This window comes from Lathamus discolor, chromosome 19, assembly GCF_037157495.1.
Source record: "Lathamus discolor isolate bLatDis1 chromosome 19, bLatDis1.hap1, whole genome shotgun sequence".
NCBI lineage: Eukaryota > Metazoa > Chordata > Aves > Psittaciformes > Psittacidae > Lathamus > Lathamus discolor.
This window is the reverse complement of record NC_088902.1, coordinates 2,031,837-2,053,908: the sequence shown is the minus strand read 5'-3', so window position 1 is coordinate 2,053,908 and position 22,072 is coordinate 2,031,837. Positions and strand designations below refer to the sequence as shown.

At 49.9% G+C, this 22,072-nt stretch overlaps 2 protein-coding genes across 4 annotated transcripts; one reads left to right on the top strand and one right to left on the bottom strand.

The window, feature by feature from the left end:
• Positions 1-9,714: 9,714 nt before the first annotated feature.
• On the bottom strand, positions 9,715-12,595 carry LOC136023739 (adenosine receptor A3-like). 3 transcript variants are annotated; one of them, XM_065698522.1, is made up of 3 exons: positions 12,270-12,595; positions 11,142-11,739; positions 9,715-10,601 (listed from the first exon to the last, which is right to left on the bottom strand). In XM_065698522.1, the coding sequence occupies exons 2-3, from the start codon at positions 11,474-11,476 to the stop codon at positions 9,998-10,000; spliced, it is 939 nt and encodes a 312-aa protein (XP_065554594.1). In that variant the 5' UTR covers positions 11,477-11,739; positions 12,270-12,595; the 3' UTR covers positions 9,715-9,997. The 3 variants fall into 3 exon arrangements, with proteins under 3 accessions (XP_065554594.1, XP_065554593.1, XP_065554595.1); XM_065698521.1 differs by having other exon boundaries at positions 12,479-12,595; XM_065698523.1 differs by lacking the exon at positions 12,270-12,595 and having other exon boundaries at positions 9,715-10,254; positions 10,356-10,601; positions 11,142-11,931.
• Positions 12,596-13,391: 796 nt separating this feature from the next.
• LOC136023802 (adenosine receptor A3-like) lies at positions 13,392-16,761 on the top strand. The gene is made up of 2 exons (XM_065698704.1): positions 13,392-14,198; positions 15,177-16,761. The coding sequence occupies exons 1-2, from the start codon at positions 13,831-13,833 to the stop codon at positions 15,790-15,792; spliced, it is 984 nt and encodes a 327-aa protein (XP_065554776.1). The 5' UTR covers positions 13,392-13,830; the 3' UTR covers positions 15,793-16,761.
• The last annotated feature ends 5,311 nt before the right edge of the window (positions 16,762-22,072 follow it).

Below are 22,072 nucleotides of genomic sequence, written 5' to 3'. Positions count from 1 at the left end.
AGTTCAGCTGCAATCAGAGGGACTTTTCCTACCGAGTTTAATAGGGAATAAATCTGGATCTTCCTTTCTCCCAGCTCCAGGTGCTTCCCTTCAGCAGGAGGGATGCAGCCCTGCAGACAGATGGACAGTGCTGGAGCCCGTGTCATTGCTGTGCTGCTGCACCTTCTCTCTTGTGCCGTGGGGGATTGCTCAATCTGTCAACAGGACGCTGAGTCCTGCATCCACACCTTGTCTCTCCCTGTGCTTTTCCCAGTTCCTATCAAATCCCATTATTCCAGGGACATCTACAGTGTTACTGATGTCACCACGTACACCTGCTTGAAGTGGGTAAAACCTGCTGTCCTCCCCAAACCATGGATGTCTGCTCCACACCGTCTCAGCAACACAAGGTTATAAGGCAAAGAGAATGAAGTCTCTACATCCTGCCACATACAGGACACAACCTGTATGTGCTGGACACAGCCCAAGATATCCAATGGCCCTTAGCACTGCAGGTTTATACAAAATACGGCCATTTATCACAACCCTTCCCTTTGTATAAATCATAAGTTGCCACAAGAATGTCTTTTCTGAAGTCTCCAATCTAAATTCCATTGGTATTAAATTATACCAACATTCCAGCTTTTCCTGGTAATTGCAGCTGTGGAAACTGAAGGGAGGACACTCACCCCCGGCATCTGCAGTAGGACTGCAATTCTCTGCCTGGTTTTGCAGCTGAGATGCAGGGGTTGCACTGAGACTTATGCGGACAAATGGAAGTGAATCAGAATCCCTCAGGACCTTCTCTGACTCCAGAAGGAAACCTGCCCAACTGGGTAAGTTATCACAAGTGCAGCTGATGTAAATATCCATCAAGTGCCTATTGCTGATTTGATGATATCCAGAAACAATCTGCATTCACATAATGGGCTTGGATTCCTGGCTGATAGAATCACAGGACTGGAGAGCAGAAGTCAGCTCAGTAACACACATCAGCAGCGCGTTTACATGGAAGTGTATTTGACGCTGTACAGGCTAATGCCATGTTAGTATTGCTCTAGCTGTCAAAAGTAAAGGTGCTGACTGCATAATGACATGGTTTAGTGCGAGGTGTCCCTGCCCGTGGCAGCGGGGTGGGCACTAGGTGGTCTTAAGGTCCTTTCCAACCCTAACTGTTCTGTGATTCTAGGATTGAGTCCTGGTTAAACTGCACAAGGAAGGAACTGCTCCTCTCTACATTTACAGTAGGCTTTTAAACCATAGTTGTGGAAGAATCAGGGGGAAAAAAGCTCATTTCAAAGAGCTCAATGCGAGCTTTTCGAGTGCCAACAACAATATTTTCCTTCGCAGATGAGATCGGAGTGTGTCATTAGGAATAATGAGTTAATTACGCTAAGAGTTCATACCCACATCACTGGCACTGCGCTGACAGCAACTCCCGCAGCCAGTAGCCCAGATTCAGGGGTCACTGAGCAGGCACCTCATCTCCCATCACCAGCCCTGCAGCTCCCTGGCACGGCGCTCCAGAGGCTGCCACGTCCTTGCCAGGGATCACTTAACGCACACCAGCATCTGACAAGCTCCGTGGAGGCAGGTGAGGCAAACATTGCCTCAAGATTAAAGGGCCTACCCATTGAAACAGAAAACCTTGAATTCAGCGGGTTCTTGCTCCTGCGTTTCATGGGGTTTAAGCACTTGCTTTGTTTAAACGTGGTCACACAATGACTGTGTTACAGCCAGGGGTGATGTGCAATTAGCAGGTAAGAGGAGCAAGCCAGCCACTTGTCTACAAGCTACTGGAAACCCCCAAGATCTATGAGATTTCTTCTTTACCTGATCCCTTCCAGGGGCACTCCTGGTAACCACCAGCATTGCACATAGCAGGTACCACGCCATGGCAGCCCTTCTTCCACCCCTGGCCAGCCCCACACCAGCAGCACTCCCAAGCAGCCAGGCAGGGTAGGCCCTAGGGCTGCAGGGCAGGGTTTATAAGGACACCAGTGAGTTAACAGGGAGCTCACCTGTACCTGGAGAAGAGCTCTGTGTTTCCAATCAGTGCTCTCCAAAGCACATTTACTCATCCCAAAGCTGCTCCAGCAATCTCTGACTCCTGCTTTCAGGTGGCAGCGGGACCTTGCCTTAAAACAGCTGCTTCAGGAGAAGCTGTTTCTCAGCTCTTTATAGTAGCTGCTCCACTGTAATTATGATTACAATAACACTTTGCTTGTGATAGCATTCTTCGCTGTCTGATTGCTTCCTGAACACAAGCTAATAACACTGGCTCTATGCTTCTTGCTCAGCAGAGAGTGGATATTTTCCTACAGCAAGGCTGTTACTTTATGCTAACAGTAAAGCAAGCACTGGATAAGAGGGAGCACAAACGTGTCTGCTCGTAAAGAGGATGTTCCCCTCCCAAGTACAGCAGCCCTCGGTCCTTTTGGGCACATCCGACCCTGAATCCACCTCTGCAATGAGCTGTTGCCTCCTCACCAGGTCGTGAGTCATTTCCACCCCACTTATGACTCAGAGGATGGAAACTGTGCCTGAGGAAGGGCTGGAGGTCTTGTCTGCCATCCTCCAACCCTACTGAGGTGTTCCCCCATGGGCAGGGCTGGGCTGCACCCACCTGCAGCTAAAGATGATGGCAAGTGGTGAAGTCTTCAAAATGGTTGTGTCTGTCCCTAGTGAGCAGCGCGCACGGCTGCATCGCCAGCAGAGAAGCAGCCCAATTACATCCTAGAAGCATTTGGGGGTGCTTTGCTTTTCAGCGCTTCCCTCTGTTGCCCTTTGGAACGCAAGTGTTTGTATAAATAACAGCAGATGCGTTTGAAAATAGCTCATCCCCCAGCCAGTGTTTAGCCATAGAAATGAGCAAAGATAAAACAGTTGCATATGATGCGAGAAGCACAGCAGATGGGCTGGCAGGCAGGAGCAGGCCAGCCTGTGCTGCCTGTGTCAGCGAGTGGACACTGTCGTGATCTGCCTGCACAGATTGCAGCACCCGGGGCTGCAGCAGCTCCCTCTTGGGACTCAGCACCACCAGAAGCAGGCTCTTAGTGCTGCACAATTGCTTGTTTCAGCATGGATGAGAGTGTCTGTGTGTGAGGTGCTGGCTCCATGCAGCGAGCTGGGGGGTGGATGGATGCAGAGCATCCATTCTCTGGGCGCCCTGTGCCAGCGCCTCACCACCCTCGCAGGGAACACTCACAGTTCCTCAAGGAACAAGCACTGGGGATGAGGGTATTTATCAGCCAGGAGAGCTCACAACAGCCAGGAGCTGCTGCCCTGTTTCATCCAGCAGAACGTGCCTGGAGCTTGTGGGGTGACGGGAGCCAGTTCTTAGAGTTACCTTTGGAACAGAAACCCCCTCTTGTCTTCGCAGCGTTACAGAAACCGCAGCGCTATCAGCCCATGGCATCTCTTGTCTCGCTGACTGCACTGGGTGTTGTGGCCAGGTCCCACGTACCAGCCTGACGGGTTCTGGCTGATGGCTCCTGTCACCACCCGGTGCTGCTGCCAGGGCATGTCCCCAGGGAGGAGCCAGGGCTCCCCATCCCCATCCAGCCAGCAGTGGATGTGCTCAGCTCGGTGCCCCGCATCCCTCAGCAGCGAGCGAAGGGGCAGCTCAAAGCTCCAGCCCCTCCACACTGACCCTGCGCTTGGAGCCTTCCTGCTGGGATGGCCAGGAACCACGGAGGGTCCCCAGCTGGGATCTTCTGGGCACGCTGCTGCTTTGACGTGAGCGGGGAACCAGCAGCTCCTCAGTGCTGGCCCTGCTGGGACTTGGTGGCTTCTGATGCTTCACCAGGAGTCTTCTTCACCTGGCAGCCAGCACACGGGGTTTTCCCATTGGGGTTTGGTGCAGAACGGGAATGACTGATACCAGCGATTGCTAAGGAGCAGCCTCGGTGTGGTTCCCCCGGTGTCACCACATCTCCTTTGTACACAGTGACCTGTGCCGTGATCCCTGCAGAGCAAGCCTCTGCGCTGCCTGTCACGGAGTCAGATCTGATGCTTTTGGACCGAGAGCAATGCTGGTGGCACCGTTGCGGAGCTCTGTGTGTGTAGAAGATGCCCAGCACCAACTTTCTGTCCTGGCTCTTCTGCTGTGCGAGCAGGGGCCGGATGCTCATGCTCCCTGCACTGGACTCCAGCCACAGAGGCCGTGCACAGATGGACTTTTAGGAGGAAAAGCAGCCTGGAGCCTCTGGTGCGGAGCTGCTTCTCCTCCAAACCCAGCCAATGCTTCCTCAGCACTGGTGGCACAGCTCCTGGTCCTGACGCCGTGCTGCTTCTGGCCAACAAGGAGGAGGAGGAGGAGAGCAGCTTCCCGCTTACCTGGTCCATGGCAGAGCCGGCACACAGGGATGGAGCGGGTCCTTCCCAAAGGCAGCAGTGGTGATGCTTTGCCTGTGTGCCGGTGGATCCGTGCTGTGCCAGCAGGGCCAGGGATGTTGTGCTTGGGCTGTGAGCAAGCGAGCGGTACCAGCAGCGAACTCCATGACCCCGGAGCAAGGCGAGTGCCGCTCCCTCAGACTCATCTCTCCCATGTCTCACACAGCAGCAGCTGCTCCAGCACCGTCCTCGCCTGCTCCCAGCTGAGCTCCCAAACCCTTCCCGTCTGGAGCACCCCCAGACTCTGAGCAAACTGAGGGCGTTTGATGACTGCCTGCAGGAACCTTCCTAGCAATGCCCATGGCTGCTTGCCTGGTGCCAACTGATCCTGACCTGGTGCAGTGATGCACGGGGATGATGCTGCTCTTTCCTTCCCAGTGAGCAAGAACCAGGAGCTGGCTGTGGATCGGCTGCTGGAGCCCAGCACTGACGATGGCACTGGGTCCTGGTCCACACTTCAAACTGGGTGTGAAAACAAGGGAGAGGAGAGCCAGCAGACTGCCCTGAAACCCTTCTCGTGGGTTGAGACTTGAAAAGACTGGAGCTGCTCTGAGGGGTATTAAAAATGAGCTGACTGCAGCTTCAGAGTCGAAGGTGAAAGTGGCACCACGCGGACAAGAGGGTTTTGGGTGGCAGAACATCATACGCACGGAGCTGGATCCAGAAGGACTCACACAATAGCAGATGCAGCCCTTTGACAGGGTGGACCAGCAGCTCCTTGGGGATGCTCATGAGAGCAGGTCCTTCTCCATCCTTTAAAACACAAAGACTCCCTCAGAGATGCTCCACAGCACGGCCGGGCTGGACCCATGGGGGGCAGGCAGGGCAGCGAGCTCCCCATCCCTACAAAGCTGGGTCCAGCAAAGACCCCTGCGCGACATCTCTGAGCCTCTGCTCCTTCCACTGGCAGAGCCTTTCAGCTGCAGCTCCCGGCTGGGCCATAAACAGCCTGATTGTCAATGGCCACGCTGTTTGGAGAGCCGATTACAGTGTTTGCCTTGGGTAACCAAGGAGCCCAAACACACCGGTTTGTCCTATAACCTATAACCCTATATAACCTATAACCTATATAACCTATAACGTACAACCATAACCTATAACCTATAACCATACAACCTATAAACCTATATAACCTATAACCATATAACCTATAACCCTATATAACCTATAACCTATATAACCTATAACCATATAACCTATAACCCTATATAACCTATAACCTATATAACCTATAACCATATAACCTATAACCCTATATGACCTATAACCTATATAACCTATAACCATAACCCATAACCAGACAACCATGGTGTTATCTGCCATGGACCCTCGGCCATGTGCTCATCAGGGCGGTGGTAACAGGGCTGCCCTGGAGATCCTTCCTGCTTTAATGGCTGCGGAGCAAAGCACGAGGCCGTGGCGATGCCATGGACAGGATTTCCTCTGTAAATTAAACTTCCATGAGATAAAGAGATCAAACACTGGCCACGGTGCAGCGCTTGGCAAGGCTGGAATGGCCCTGGAGCAAGCTGCTCTAGTGGAAGGTGCCCCTGACCATGGCAGGGGGCTGGAACTGGGTGAGCTTTAAGGTCCCTTCAATCCAAACCAGGCTGGGGTTCTATTATTCTGCACCTTGGAGAGAGCTCAGGCCCTTGTCTGTGGTGTTTCACCCCATTCCGCCCCTGCCAGCCTTCTCCTACTTAATGTAAAACCATCACAGAAGAGTTTATGAAGTGTCAGAACAGCTTCTCTCATGTCAGCTGAATGAACAGCGCCTCTTTAAAGAGCCTTCTGCCAGCTCAAACTCCCTTTTCATCTCCCTGTGCTATTTTGAACAGGGTTTTGGAACCATCTCTAAGGGAGAGTGAGGATGGGAAGCCCTGTGCTGTGCTGCCCTGCGGCAGGATCCTGCGCCTGCTGCCACCTGAATCGTCAGACAGAGAGGTGATTTCCTCCCGTGTTCCACGGGAGGGGAGTGCTCAGAGCTCCAGGGCTGATGTCTCTACCGCTGTGCAGCAAGGCAGAGCAGCACCTCCGGGAACAAAGCATTCCAGTTTTCCCGAGTGCTGCAAAGCCGCTTGGAAGAGCAGAAGGAGCTCAAAGTGTTTGTTCTGCGGGATAAGCGGGATGCCCCCATGCCAGGGATGTGCAGAGGGATATGGAGATGTTCTGATTTACAGGAGCCTGGGCAGGGGCAGCCCTTGGCTGGGATGCGGGGAAAGGCAGCGCTGTGGTAGCATTATCCAGGAGGTTGGAACTGGGTGAGCTTTAAGGTCCCTTCCAACCCAAACCAGGCTGGGATTCTGTGATTCTACTGCGCAAATGGGGCTCATCTCTTTGCAGCAGTCCCCAAATCCTTTAGGCCTGTACTTAATGGGTCAGCAGGAAAGCACAGCATGATACAGGTCAGTGCTGGCCCCAGGGACTTTGAGAGAAAGGAACAGCCTCAGGCAGGATGGGCTGGATAACCAGGGGGGAATCACTGCTCCTGGGCTGGGAAAGGTCAGTGCTGTGCCCATGGTTTAGCATCAAATGGGGTCCTGCGCCTTCTCTGCCCTGCCTGCAGCTTCACCCGTTCCACAGCCACGCTCAAAGGGAACCATAAAACCTCCAGTTATAAATGGTATTAACTTTGCAGCACATGAACACATTCATCCAAGCCTTGTCCCTGCGTTCCTGCTCTGGTTGTACTTGGAGTTCCAGGGGCTGACAACCGGGAGCTGTTTCAAGGCTGCAGCCGAGCCCACTGAGCCGCACTGGTTTGACAGCCTCATCTGCCTCCTACACAGGCTCCCCAACGAGCTGAGCAAGAAGAGCAAACACAAAGCCTCATCCCAGGTTTCAGGAGGTTTCGCATCCAAAGCCACGTCATCCAGCTGAGCAAGTCCATGGAGGGAGCATAAAACATCCCAAAGGGTTGTGGCTGTTTGCTGAGGACGGGTTTCACTTCTGGAGCAGCATCTCCCTGCCCAGGCACAAGACATCAGGGTCCAGGAACTGCTTTGGAAAGCACCATTCCCGGGGATTGGGTCAATGGGAGCTGAGCCTGGAGCTCTCACAATGCTGCATTCCCAATCCGTGGCTGGACACTGACCGTGGCTCTTTAACATCACTGTGCCTCCATACCCGAGGGGGCAACTGACACAATGCCCGAATGGGAAGTTTCAGAGGGAATCCAAAAGGACGCTGCTCCTGCCCAGCCCTTCCCGGCTCGCAGTGTGCTCTGACAAGACCCTGCTCTTCCCATGGATGGGGAAACTGAGGCACAGAGCAGGGACATGCCATTGGTCACCAGCACCAGGCTCCAGCCTTGCCTTCGGGCTCATTATTCACCAGACCACAGTCACTCTCTGTTTAACCAGATGGGACCCTGCTTCACATTCACATCCTCTCTCTGCTTTGCTTTCACTTCCTTTCAAGGCAGGGAAGCGCCAGGACAGCACTCGCCGCTCACCACCTCTTGGTTCATGAGCTGCTGCTTTCCCTTTCCTTTAGGGCAAACGTCACGGCTCAAAGTCCCAGAATAAAACCCAAACCGAACCGAACCCTTCTCCAGAGCTGGCACAAGAGCAGAGGCTGCTGGAGAGGAAGGGAAGAGGAATAAGAGTGCAGTACATGGATGCCTCAAAGCGCCGAGGCCCAGCTGTGGCACACGGGCACCATGCGTGTGCCCGCCCGCAAGCATTGTCCAGCTCAGGCAGAACAAAAGCTGCTGCTGCTGTTGTGCCTCACAGAAGGTCTTTGTTGCGTGGTTTTCTTCCCTTTATCCGTGTGTCACTTGAATACTTCTTTTCTGGAAAATCCTTTCTCCTCCCCTCTGCCCCCAATGTGAAAAGGGAATCGGTGCTCAAAGGCGCAGCTGAGATTGCAGATAGCCCATTCCCTTCCCGATCCTTATCTCACCAGGATGTAGGAGGATCCTGGGGGAATGGCTGGAAGCCTTTCGCTGGAGCCATCCAAGAAACAAGCTGACTATAGCCTTTAAATGGCAAATCCATCAAGTGCTTGGGGACCAGGATCCGAAACACTGTTTAACCCCATCGAAGTACCACATCCCTGGGCTCTGCCGCGTGGGAGCTCCTCCTCGAGCCTCCTTCTGCACACAGCTCTGGAGGCACTGCCGCATCAGCTGAATAACGTGATCTAAACCCATCTAAACCAAAGCCTTCTGGGCTCCCCAAGGGACTCTGCCTTTGCTGGTACCCACCTGATGCCATGGAGGGATGGCAAAACGAATCCTGGACCCGCATGCAGCTGAGCCTGATCCTTCTTACTCACGGCCCCTCTTGCTGCCAGCTCCATCAGCCTGAACAAGGCTTCAAATCGCAACTGTTGTTAAGAAAACAAATTACTGTGTGTGGCAGCACAAGCATCCAAATACTCCAACACAACTAGCAGGAGGATCCTCTGTTACAGCGGCAAGTATTTCTGTGTATACACATGCAGAGTACAGCCAGCAGCAGCACTAAGTGGAGGGTTGTTAGCACCGACGGGCAGAGCTCAGCCATGTGTTTCACTAAGCCGCTCAGCAGGAGCACTGGGCAAGCTTAGGGGAGAGCAGCGTGGTAGAGAAGTAAAGGAGGGAGCCCTTCAGTCGGGATGTGGGGTTGGATGCCCGTGGATAAATAGTGGGAAGGGGAGGGCAGAGCTGATTTCCACAGCGAAACGCTCCCTGCTCCCATTTGGCTCCTGCGTGCAGGGAGTGTTCCATCACTTTGCAAGCCGTAACCCCCCCGAGCCCAGTGTTTCCTGACACTGGGGCTGAAGGTGGCAGTGGGAGAAGGGCTGGGAGCCCACAGGAGGAGGATGCAGCACCCTGGGGTGTCCCCGGTGCAGGGCTGTCAGCGGCAGGCCCAGGCTCTGGTGACAGAGGAGTCACAGCAGCCCCACAACCAGGTTCTGTTGTATTTAGGACAGGAAACAGATGCTGCCTGGCGGAGGAAGCAAGTGGGGAAAACAAGTGCACCTTGTGCCTTCCCTGCAGGAACACAGTGGGAACAGGGGGTGCTGGACGGAAACACCCCAATTCGGCCCCAGGCAGGGCAGGAGCAGCTCGGCTGGGTCTGATGGCATCGCCCTTGGCTGCGTCAGTGGGGATGAGGACCCAAAGGGCCTCAGCATCTTCACGGTGAAGAACTTCCTAAGACCTGATCGAAATCTGCCCTCTCCACAACTGCTAAACAGGACGGACAAAAAGAGACCCAACAGCCTGTGCCCTGGTAGGACCAGCAGCTTTGTGGGCATCTTTTACACAGAGACAGGGCCCCCATAGGAAAGCAACCTCACCAGCACAGGCGGCAGCGCACAGAGATGCGTTTTATTAACTAAGCAAAACCCCCGTGAGCACGAGCAGTGCCAATCTCCCCCCACATCCCACACTTCCCCCTGTAGCTCCAAGCCAAACCTCTCCCATCTTTTGCCTCGGGAACACAAAGAAGCTTCTTTATCTATGGAGTTTGCTGGGAACCTGGACCTGGCATCGCACTGCCCGGAGCTCGAATAGCTGAACACAAACACGCGCACAACCATTGCTCCAGAGCGCGTGATCTGAGCAGCATCTCGGTGTCTGGGCCGTGTCCACCCCTCTCTGGTTGCTCCCATCAGTTGACCCAGCCTGGAGAGCTCAGATGCTGCTCGCTCCCTGCTCTGTTTGCTGTACACTAGAAAGAGCGGACTCTGCCTTCTGGGGCAGGATGTAATTCCTCAGAATGAAAGCGTACGTTTCCTTGAACTTCTGGATTTTGAAGGCATAGACGATGGGGTTCATGGCTGAGTTGGAGTGGGACAGCAGGATGCTCAGGTACGTCAGAGCCTGCGGGGTGCTGCAGGAGGGGCAGAAGTAGGAAACGCAGTTCAGGATGCCCAAAGGCAGCCAAGATGCTGCAAACAAGAAGAGGATGAGGGCCAGATACTTGGCCATTTCGTATTCCTTCCCACAAACTGTTTCCCCGCTTTTTGAGCCGGGGCTTAGCTTTACCCACATGATATAGAAAATCTTGGCATAGAGCGCACACATGACGAGCAAGGGAAGGAGGATCCAGGCGAGGAAGCTGAAATACACCACATAATCCATCCTCATCACAGCCAGGTAGTGACACTCGATGTGGCTGGAACTGCCCGTGTGCCGGTTCCATCCCAGCATGGGGACCAGCCCCACCAGCACAGACACAAGCCAGCAGAGTGCCAGGGTCACACAGATCCTTTTCTTGGTGACGGCTGCCCTGTACCTGGGTGGGCAGGAAGCATCAGCCACGTTAGATGTGGTTCTTCAGAAAGGGGAACTACATCTGCAGGAACAGGGGCTTTTAAGCACTTGTTTCTGGTTGGCCTCATCCCAGTTAAGCACAGCTCTGTGCAGTTGGTCCTTCGCAGCTGCTGACATTTAAAGTGTGCTTTGGAACTACAGGGGAACCTCCAGTGACCAACCCCCTTTAAAGAGAACCCACAGAAAGGGGTCAAACCCTTCCCTCAGGAAGATTGGTTCATTTTGACCTGCATCCGGCTGTCTCGAGGGGAAAACCTAAAGACCACCTTCGTCAGGCTTCAAGCACACCCCCATGTATGAGCATCCCTTCCCTGACTCTCAGAAGCTGAGGATTCTTAGGCACTGATGGGAATCCATTGCCCTCATTTGGGAGCCTTTGTGTGAGTTTCCCTCAGAGAACCAGTGATGCCCAGGGAATCTCTGCGGTGCAGGGAGAAGGAAAACATAAGGGAGAAGAGAAATGGGGAAGAGATGATGAGATGGGCCCTTGGCCCAGACTCACCTGGTCGGCAGCTTCACTCGCAGGTACCTGTCGACTGCAATGGCCAGGAGAGACAGGATGGAGGCATGAGAGAAGATCATCATGAGGCAGCACATGAAGAGGCAGGAGTAGAAATGGGTGACAACTCCCAGGCTCACTATGACAGCCAGCGGCATGACGAGGATCCCCATGGCAATGTCACTGAGGGCCAGGGAAACGATGTAGAAGAAGGTGGTCTTCTGCAGAGCCGGGTTCAACTTCACTGCCCAGATCACCAAGGCATTGCCCACCACCGCGGCTGTCCCAATGACAGACTCCATGGTGATATAGATCACATCCAGGCTGCCCACTGCCATTTTGGACTGTTTACATCCAAAGTGAAGCAATGCTGTGCTGAACTCTCATTTTCGGCCTCAGCAGCCAGGTCAGAAGCCAGCTCCTCCCTGATGTGCTCTGCATGAAGTTCCTCATTCAGAACTCTGCACACAACTCTCCAAAGATGAGCAAATTTGTCCATGAGCATCCATCTATCAGACCTGTAAAAAACCCTGCAACATCTTTCTGTCTCCTTGAGGTTTATGTGTGCTTCTGTAGAAGAGTCAACCTTGTCTCGTGGCACCTTGAACAAACCACAGGGGCTTGTGGTAATTCTGCTAAATTTTAGCCGTGAAAAGTACAATCTCCTCCCTGTGCAGCCTCGCAGGATGAATTAGCCAATGCACAGCTCCATTGTGGCTAGATTGCTCTGCCCCTGTGCTGCTTTGAAGCCTGCTCCATCTATATGGTGTGCAGTGAAGGTCAAAGAAAACAGGGCAAAGGACCTGGAGTGACCCTGTCTGTTCCCTTGCCACAAGGAAGGGGTAGGGAAGGCAAATACAAAGGCATTCAGCTGGGTTTTGGGTGAGCAAAGGGCAAATGGAAGGAGGAACATTCTGACTGTTGCACAAGCTGCTCCCCTAAGGTCCCACACAGCTGTGGTGCCCAGGAGCTCTGCGTGCAGCAGGCACAGGGCAGCAGAGGCCCTAGCCAAGCCCCTACATAGTGGTCTCTACAAGAGGCATCTTGCAGCAGCCACAGAAGACAGAGAACGGAAACCAAAAGCCCTGAGAGGAGCCGCACAGTGAGGGCAGGAAGTGGGGAGCACCTTACCCAGGTCATTTCCTATGGATGCCCATAGCTGCGCGGTGCAGGCTGCCCACCCTTGCCCAGGTCCTTCCCCGAGGAGCAGCTCCTTCAGCTTGCAGAAGCCTTGCCTACATCCCAGCCGTGACCTGGGATTTGTCTCCTGCACCCACAGATATGCTGCATCAGCTCTGATTAGAAAACCAGCACAGACTGGGACTGTATGGAGAGCTCACCATGTACCAAACACCCTCCAGGCCGGGAGCAAGAAGCACTTGCATTGATTCCAGGAAAGCAGGATTTGTCCAACTCCTTTGACAGCAGAGAATAAAGAAGTTTCATGTATTTCTGGCTCCATCTCCTCCTCGGGATGATATCACTTCCCCATCCTCAGTTTTGCCAGAAAACTGGGTGGAAGAGGTGGAGAACTCAGTGTCCAGGAAACCAAATACCACCCACATTTGCTTAAGGCTTCATTACACTGATACAGCACCATCCACCTAATCCTTTACTCATTATTCACTCCTTCTTGGAGCGTGTGTGTTTCTATTTGCCCAAGAGCCAGGATCTCCTGCGACTCGCAGGCTGACCCGAGCTCATGTTTGCATCTCTTCTCAGTTTCATCTGAAATGGGAGCAGCTCTTTCACTGCAGACCCACATCAATGAGCATTTGCTCACCCGCAGCAAGCGGATCACAGCTTTCACAGCCTCTCCCTGCTACTTCCCACACCTTTCCTCAGTTTCTCCATCTTCCATAAACAGAGCATAGCAAAGTGTGCCGCTCTGAACATGACTCGGTGGGTTGTCATACTGGTTTCAGGCAGAAACGAGGGCTGAAAAAGTCACCTACATTGCAAGTGTTCTTGTCAGATTGAGAAAGCTCCAAGGAGAAAGCATTTTTCAGCCACCTCAGGGCCTTCACTGGAATGGTAAACCCTGAATTATATCAAGTATTGGAATATAACAAACCACCCTCCCAACGTCCCCTGAATTGCCTCATTTCCTATAGTGACCACAGGGCGATTATCTACATTGATAAGTGCCAGCTTTGCACAGACAATTCCGGTTACAGTTCTCCCATTTCTAAAACTGCAACTTGGAAGAGGAAGCAAAGTATTTGGTTATAGGCAACTGGCAAGCAGGCTTGTGGAAGCTCTTCCTTTATTGTCTGGGGGTTTTTTAACTTTCCAAAGTACTGGACTCCAGGCTGCTGGAGGGATGCTCTGAGCTTCAGATGGGTCCAGAGAAGGGACCATTCCCTAGATGCTAAGGTATTTGCAGCTGCGAAGAAAGGCAATGGCTGATTTGCTGCCCAAGTACCATGGATGTGAAATACTGGAAGGGGTTTGCACACTGGTGAGTCACTGGAACAACTGAGCACCAGAAACCAAGGACGAATCCTACACATAGTCATTGTTGCCCCATCCCTGGCATTGTTCAAGGCCAGGCTGGACAGGGCTTGAAGCAACCTGCTCTAGTGGAAGGTATTCCTAGATGGAACAAGATAATCTCTAAGGCTCCTTCCAACCCAAACCAATCCATGATTCTGTAGCTCAGCCCAGGCGGGAGCATCTCCAACAACTCACCATGCTCAACACCAGCCAGGAGCTGCACACCAGCCAGCAGCTGAACAGCCTGCATGGGATTTACATCGGTACAGAGTGCTTGGTTGCTGTCTTGTCCACTTTGGGAAACATTCTGGTCATCTGGGTGGTGAGGAGGAACTCGACATCTCAGAACACAACTCTGCACTTCATCGTTTCCCTGGCACTGGCTGATATCGCGATGGGGATCCTCGTCATGCCCCTGGCCATTGTGGTGAGCCTGGGCATCAGTGCCCACTTCTACACCTGCCTGGCCATGTGCTGCCTGATGGTGGCTTTCAGTAACGCATCCATCCTCTCCCTCCTGGCCATTGCCATCGACAGGTACCTGCGGGTGAAGCTACCAACCAGGTGAGTGCTGGACCACCATGGGCCCCTCCACTGATGCTCCTGCAAGTTTTCCCACACCCAGCCTCTGCCCCAGTGCTGCCACTGCCCCTCTCCTCCTTAACTTGTCACTTTTCTAACAACTATTTACCCTAAATGCCAAATATTTACCCCAAAATGCCAAATATTTGCCCTAGAAATGCGTGCTTGGGCATGAAGAAAAGCCATGTTCCTAAAAGCTCAACCTGAGATGAACTTTCTAGAGCAGGAACCACTCCCTGCAGTTAATAACACAGGACAGACAGACCCTGGGGATGCTTGTACAGGGCTGAGAACTCGCTGTTAGTGCTGGTCTGAATTTGGCCACACAGGATGAGTCTGTGGTTGAGCAGTTGAATTCTTCAACTCTTTTGTTAATGCTGAGAGCACTGGAGATTTCACTGGGTTTCTGAGTCTCCTAAATAAAATCCCTTTCACTGTTTGCTGAAAATACAAAAGAAGTAACAGACTTAAGAGCTGATTCAAGAAGCCATCCACTTTGCATGTTTGAATGGAAAAGCATGCGAGCTAAAAATGCAAAGCGTAACATCAAGCATGAAAGTAGCAGCAATGGGGAAAGGACCTATAAAACTGAAAGATGAAAGAACAGTTTGGTCCTACAAATGGGATAAACCAAATGTAAAGAGTAATGGACACCCAAGGAAGCTGAGAAATAAGACAGAACTGCTAATAATGGCAACGTTGAGGCAAAAGGGGCATTAGGATCAGAATGAAACCAGAAATAGCTGAAATCATCCAATTATAAAGAGGAGAAGTTGAGCCTAGTTCTTCTTAAGGGTGCTGCAAAGCAACTGGTACAAGTGGAGAGTCAAGCTTGTCTCAGAATAAGATTTGGGTTAGTGCTACATTTTGTGACCATGAACCTGTAATATTTGAACATGTAAGTTCTCAAAACCTTAACTACTTCTGTTTAATGCAAACCTGGGTTTTCTTCCTCCACAGATATAAAATAATCACTACAGAGAGAAGAGTTTGGTGGGCACTGGGTTTGTGCTGGTTTCTGTCCCTGCTCATAGGATTAGTCCCCATGTTTGGGTGGAACAAGGCAGCAGCAAGAACCTCGGAGTTTCTCAGGTGTCAGTTTATCTCTGTGATGAGGATGGATTACATGGTGTATCTTATCTTCTTCACATGGACCCTTGTCCCTCTGCTCATCATGTGTGCTCTGTACATTGAAATCTTCTACATCATCCGGACGAAGCTGAGTCAAGGTTCAACCAACACGAGAGGGACAGGAGGGTTTTATGGACGGGAGTTCAAGACAGCCGAATCTCTAGCACTTGTTCTCTTCCTGTTTGCAATATCCTGGTTGCCCCTGTGCATTATGAACTGTGTTTCCTATTTTTGCCCCAAGTCTGAGATCCCCGAGGTTTTGATGTACTTGGGAATCCTGTTATCCCATGCCAATTCTGCCATGAACCCCATTGTCTATGCTTGCAAGATAAAGAAGTTCAAGAACACATACCTTTTAATTTTAAGGACCTATATCCTGTGCAAAAAACCCAGAGCCAGTTCTGTGCAAAAAAACACAGAGCAAACACCAGAACAGCAGTCATAAATCAAGAAATGTTGACCTGCCAGTATATACCAGACCATTGACAACCACTTTGTGAAGGAACTGATGGGAAATGGGGGATGTGTTTTGTCCACTCCCGCTCTTGCACAAACTGCTTTATGATAAGGGCAAACTCCTCTTACCCAATCTGATGCACATTTGACATTAAGCCCAAAGCAACCATTTATGATCTTCTGCATTGTGTACTCCAGAGAATTCTGCTTGGTGTTTGCTGAGCTTCCAGGCAAGCATCTTCATGTAACAGGACGCTCCAGGTTTTATGTATTGACTTGACCATGATTTGGTAGATCCATGACCAAAAGAACTGGTAACAAGGAAGATGTTTTGCTCTGAGTGCCCCAGCTTGGATCCATCACCAGCTGGTAAAACCCTGCTGCTGTGAGTCACGCTGCTGAGCATCTCAGGAAGGCCAGATGCTGCACTGATTCTGGGGACCTCTGCTTTGCAGGACATCCCAACAGTGGGACACTTGCATGGCTTCCAAAGCAAGACAGTGCTCACCCCAGCCTCCTGCAAAACTAACTCAGACACAGAGCACCAGGCAAGAGCCAAAGTGCTGAACACACTGAGCTGCTCCTTAGTGCTGGGGACATACCAGAAGGAGATGACTGCCAGAAAATAAACTAATAATATCTTTAAGTTCTTCACTCCTCCCTCAGCTGCCTGACCAGAGATAGAATCAACTGTTCCAAACCCATCACATGTACATTGTCAGAACTGGTTACTAAACCCCATCTATTTGGGGGATTCTTCCTGCACAGCATATCCTCATGTTTCCTACAATCAATCCTGGTTTGCTGACACCTGATGTGATTTGCTGCAAGACTCCTCTGTAAACCTGAAGAGCAGTTACTCTTTGTAGCAGCCTGTTACAGATCTGATGACTAATGATGAACGTAAAGATGTGTCTATATATGTCTTTGTAGTAAATAGTTTCAAAATACAGAAAAGATACTGAAGTTTTGCCAGTGTTGTTTTGATTTTTGTTACACAAGGATTAGTTTGGTCTACTGAAAAATAGGATAAATATGTTCTTTGTTGTTGGTAATGCGGCAACTCACAACCCAGGCACGTCCTCACTGACTATTCTTACACCCTTTGTCTTCTCTGTTAATTTAGACTAAATCTGAGCCTGAATAGCAAAACAAAGGACACATAAACCCTCCTCTATTCTGATTAGCAGATGCCAATGTCCCAAATTCCTCTATCCGCCCATAAAACAGAGTTGGCTGATGGCTACTGGTAAAAGCTGTGTAAGACTGGACAAAGCTCTTGGCATGGGAAAGAGACAGCAGGATGCTCTGAAGTGAATCTGGGACTCACTAGCAGCTACCCAACAAACTGAGGTCTCTGTCACCCTCCATCTCCAATGGCTCTAGGTAGGCACACAAAATTGCTGCACCGTGGTTGGTGCCATGTCACAAAGTACATGACATGGTTGTGGTAAGTGTCAGTATGGTTCATGGTGAGGAAACATCTACATGAAAAACCCAACATGCTAACTGGTCTCAACAGGAAGTCACCTTTTCTTGCACTTCTAACAAGATCTAACAGCATCTAAAACAGGAAAGCAGCATTTCTCTTGGTGTGGTGAAGACACATTAGTGCAAGCCTGGTAAATTTTCAGACCATCTTACTTCTCAATTGCTCAGAGTCCTGCTCCTGGTCCTGTAGAATGGTCAGCACGCCTCTCAAGCCAGCGTTCAGAATGTGATGGTGCTTGTGAACCTGCGTTTCAATGGGCCCCTGCACTTCCACCAGCTTCTGCAGCCCCAAAGGCCGGCAGGGCAGAGGTGGAGCAGTTGCTCTTAACTGCTTGTTGGAAAGACACCAAAGAAGCGATGAGAGAAATCCATCTGCCCATCGTGGCTTCGTGCTGCCATCAGGTGGCCTCACTCGGTTGAAGCGTCTCATATGTCGGGCTTGCTGCTTCACAGGAGGCAGTAGGACCCAAAGCACTTGTCCTGGCCAAAAAATTCCCCTTGAGAGGGGTTCATAATAGCCCTTCCAGAAAAGAGGAATAACTGCAAGAATCTGACACTCTGATGACCAGAAACAAGGCAGCTTCTGAAGCTCACAGGGCTGAGGCAGCAGGAAGCTTCGCTCTGATTCAGCCTTGCAGGAGAAGCATTGAACAACTGATGGAGATCACTGTAGTTAGACAACAAACTCCCACCTGCAGGGACAGGAACATGCAGAGAAGCTTCTCTGTGCCCCTGCTACAACTGAGTCACTAGTGTCAACTTGTTCCCCAGTTTATGAAAGGGGAATTTTAACTTTCTACAGTATATTTAGAAGACTGGGTAATAACACATGAATTAACATTGCCAGAAATAGACTGTCACACTGCGATTGTGCATTTCTGTTTACATGACCTAACTGGGAAGCAGATATTTACATACAAACATTTTGTTATCATAACTTCAGGAAGCAGAAAATAACTCACTTGGCAATTAAAAGCCAAGGAAAATGTAGTCAGTGACAGAAACGGGAAACACAAGGGCACAGACATGAATGAACACAGAATAACATTTCCATTTTCAAACCTTTTTGGTCATTCAAAGCAGTAGCAAAAACATAAATGAGAACTTTACAAGTGCAGTGAGACTTCTAGAGATTGGGAAGTAGGGTATAAAAAGCAATTTGTCCACAACCAAAAAAGAAGGAGACATTAGTTTCCCCTCGTAACTATAAAATGAGCTGATGTTAGACATATGGCAGTGGTGGTATTTCCCAGAGCACTATAGGTCTTGATATAATGTTCTGGCAGCATCTGATGTTCAGAAAGTGCAGGTGTCTTCGTTTCACTAGAAGCTCCATCATCACACAGCTGTTGGTGCCCCACTCTGCTGGAAGACCAGAGAGGCGTAGGCAACCTCACTCTGGGGATGTGAAAGAAGCCACAGACATTAGAGAGTGTGCAAGCATCTCAGTATGGATTTCCTGCTTTTAAGTTGTCCTCAATGCTACACACCACTAGCAGTCAGTCTGTCCCTACATATGGGAAAATGCTGGATCAGACCAGTTAATCTAGCTCAGCATCCTGGGTCAGCTCTGCATTACGGACTCCCAAAAAATCATTATCATGGAGGAAAACTGCAGAAGTACTTGCCTTTGAAAAGATTTCCCCCTGACCTGGTTGGTTGGACATGGCCTTGGGTGACGTGGTCTAGTGTGATGCATCCCTGCCCATGGCAGGGGGGTTGGAACTGGATGATCTCAAAGTCCTTTCCAACTAAAGCTATTCTATGACTCTATGACCTGCCCAGGTAGTGATTTAGTTAAGCCCCAGATACTTGAAATATGTAGGGAGAATGGCATTTGAGCCCTGTGATAACAGAGGAGTATCTTTCCTCTTACTGTCCAGGCACCTCCTCAGGTAACTCCCTGGACTACTATAAACCGGCTGAACAGGATGCACAACAGAAAACACTTTTCCTTTGTCAAAAGAACTGTCAACTAACAGTCAAGTCTTGCAAAAGCAAACCTCTTTTCTCTTCCCCCAGTTAATATATCAAGAATCTGAAGTCTTCACACGTAACATTAGAAATAGTTGTGATCTTTACCTGGACATTTTTAGCAGATTCCTCAGTCACTGCTGGGAGGGAAACTTGATCTTGTAAGGTTTGGTGGGATCTCTTATACTCTAGGGAGGAGAAGAAGCACACCAGTCTCAGCTGTCTGCACTGGTTGCAGAGTTCAAGACAGGCTTAAGAGTGGGGTGACAGAGCAGCTCCAGAGTGTGTGGTTTAAGACATAGCCTGTGAAACCCATCACAGACTCACTGCAAAGTGAAGTTTGGCAGCCTGAGCCCCTGCCTGCCTGCTGCAAGTGGTATAAAAGTGACTGATGGATGTGGTGACAACACACTCCGTGCAGCCAGTGTTACGACCATAAAACCCAATCTAAACCCCCCCCGCCCTAAAACTACCTACCACCACCAAAAATCCACAGCTCATCAGTGCAAAAGTTAATTCTTCCATGTAAAAAGCCCTTGGGATGATTCATGGGAGGTTACAGCCAGGAATGACCAGTTCACTACTACATTACTTATTCAAGGGAGACATAATTTGAGCCTCTTCCAAAGTAACTTTCCTAGAAGTTACTTTGAAACCATGATGCTACAAGATGCAGCCCAAAGAGTGTGGAAACTTCACACCATCTGTGTTGAGATGTGCAGCACAAGATATTAAGCGCTCCTCTGCCATCAGGTCTGGATCATCGCGCTGCTGTTATTTCCTCTGCTGTGCCACTTACTTCTTCTGAAGAGGTGGATGACTGCAAAAACCAGAACAGTCACCAGGACGCCAGAGATAAAGGCTAGTGATATGTAGAGTGTTTCATGGCTGTTGATACAGAGAAAATAGTGTCAGAATTCCCAGTTCATCAGACTGGAATGTAATATATCATTTATCCCAGCCCCGTGAGATTAAAAGATTCATATCTGCATTAAGCATCACTATGAATTAAATATCCACTGCACAGACTAGGAAATTCTGTGCAACCGTTTAAAACCCCAAGACATGAGACACATTGCATGTAACTCCTCCTTTACAGAGGGAGTCTGCAGTCTCTGTGTTTGAAGACAGGAAATAAAAGGTGGAACATTTACTTATCAAGCCTGCATTTGACTTCCGAACCTTTGAAGTCAGCTGCAGAGGTGTATACAGTGGTACGTACAGTAACAGTGGTGGAAATGGGTTCTGGTGTAACTGGAAGTGAAAAGAACAATAATGAAAACCTGGCTTTAAAGCGTGTTAATTTCTCCAGTGACACTACAAGCAACAAGAACTGCAGAGTACTCATAATTTCTGTAACATTTATCTAAGAGAGGGCTGAAAGTGGAAACAGCAGACAGAAAAAATGAGTTATTTAGACTCTTACTGTCTCACAGAGGCCTTTGGCATCAATGTGATTCTTCCGCAAACACATACACCTCCTGCTAAGCCACCCCCCCAGCAGCTCTTTTGAGTCAGGACGGTATCATCTTAGGCAAGGATACTGCATATAAGAAAACTCCTCAAAGAAGGAAGTACCTGCATTTACTTTTGAGGATCTCGCTCCCATTCTCTCCAAACACTAATGAACAGTAAGGGAAGCTAAAAGGAAGGGAGAAAAGTTATATTTATACACATATACTAGAGGAAAACAAGCCTGTGACCCTCTTCTAACTCACACTTTAATAGTTTTAAATCAATTTTTCATCTTCAACTGGCACAAACCCAGCAACCTCAGTGTGAATCCTCCTTCCCAACACCTTGTTCCCAAGCACATGTGCATGTTCGTTATACTCCAATAAACAGGCTGCTTTCTTTCAAAGATTGGAGTATATTTAATAACTAGAGCACTCACATTATTATTTCTGCAGCAGTTAGAAGTGAGTGAACTTTCAGAATGAGCAGCAACTTTCAAAAAACCACACAGACTTTCTCCAAGAAGGAATGAACAGTAACTTTCTTCTGAAACTTGGGGGTGGAAATGTAAAGATAGGGAAGTACGAGTCTACTACAAAGTTCCTCCTCTAGTACTAGTCACTACAAGCCTTGCAAAGTACACTGTATCACTGACAACAGCGTAAAAGCAGACATTCTATTCTCTGTTGCTGTCACCTTTTTCTACTGAATGCCCCTTGCTGCCCTCCTTGCCTAAGAGTCAAACCATTACGACCCCTCAGTTTCCTACCCCGAGTCCAAAAGCATGTTGTGTCCCACTAATAAAAGGAAGGCCATGAGGTAACACAACTCCATCTTACCTCGCACCATGGAGTGGCTGCCAACCTGCAGGTTGTAGAGTCACAAGGCGTTGCCACTGCAGATAAACCACTTGCTTTGTGAGAAGAATCAGTCCAACTAAGGAAAGCCCAAGTGCCATTCACAGCTGGGGTTACACAAATGTGGAAGTGGAGCAACTTCACCTTGGTTTTTTGCATTTAAGAACCTCAGGAAACTGAAAAACATTTGCATTCTGAGGAAGTGCCCATCAAAAAAAAGTCAGCTTCATTTTAAGTTAGATTCTTACCTCTCAAGAATACCTTTTTTGCTGAAACGTTGCACTGAAAAGTGTAAAAAAACCTCCTATTTTACTAACTCCACTAAAAACAAGCACTTCCCCACTGCAGGACCAATCCATGTAAGTGGTACTGCAAGCACACCCTAGTCTGCTTAAAGATTACTACAGAAATCACTTCCCAGCACAGAAGGGCTGACACTGCACACAAGTAAGTGCTCTCCTCATCTGGGATGTTTGAGATGTACCAAAATCC

Coding starts and splice junctions, on each gene's coding strand:
- LOC136023739 (XM_065698522.1), bottom strand. CDS start 11,476: ATGGCAGTGGGCAGCCTGGATGTGATCTATATCACCATGGAGTCTGTC. Junction 10,602..11,141: donor CGAGTGAAGCTGCCGACCAG/GTGAGTCTGGGC, acceptor CTGCCCACCCAG/GTACAGGGCAGCCGTCACCA.
- LOC136023802 (XM_065698704.1), top strand. CDS start 13,831: ATGCTCAACACCAGCCAGGAGCTGCACACCAGCCAGCAGCTGAACAGC. Junction 14,199..15,176: donor CGGGTGAAGCTACCAACCAG/GTGAGTGCTGGA, acceptor CTTCCTCCACAG/ATATAAAATAATCACTACAG.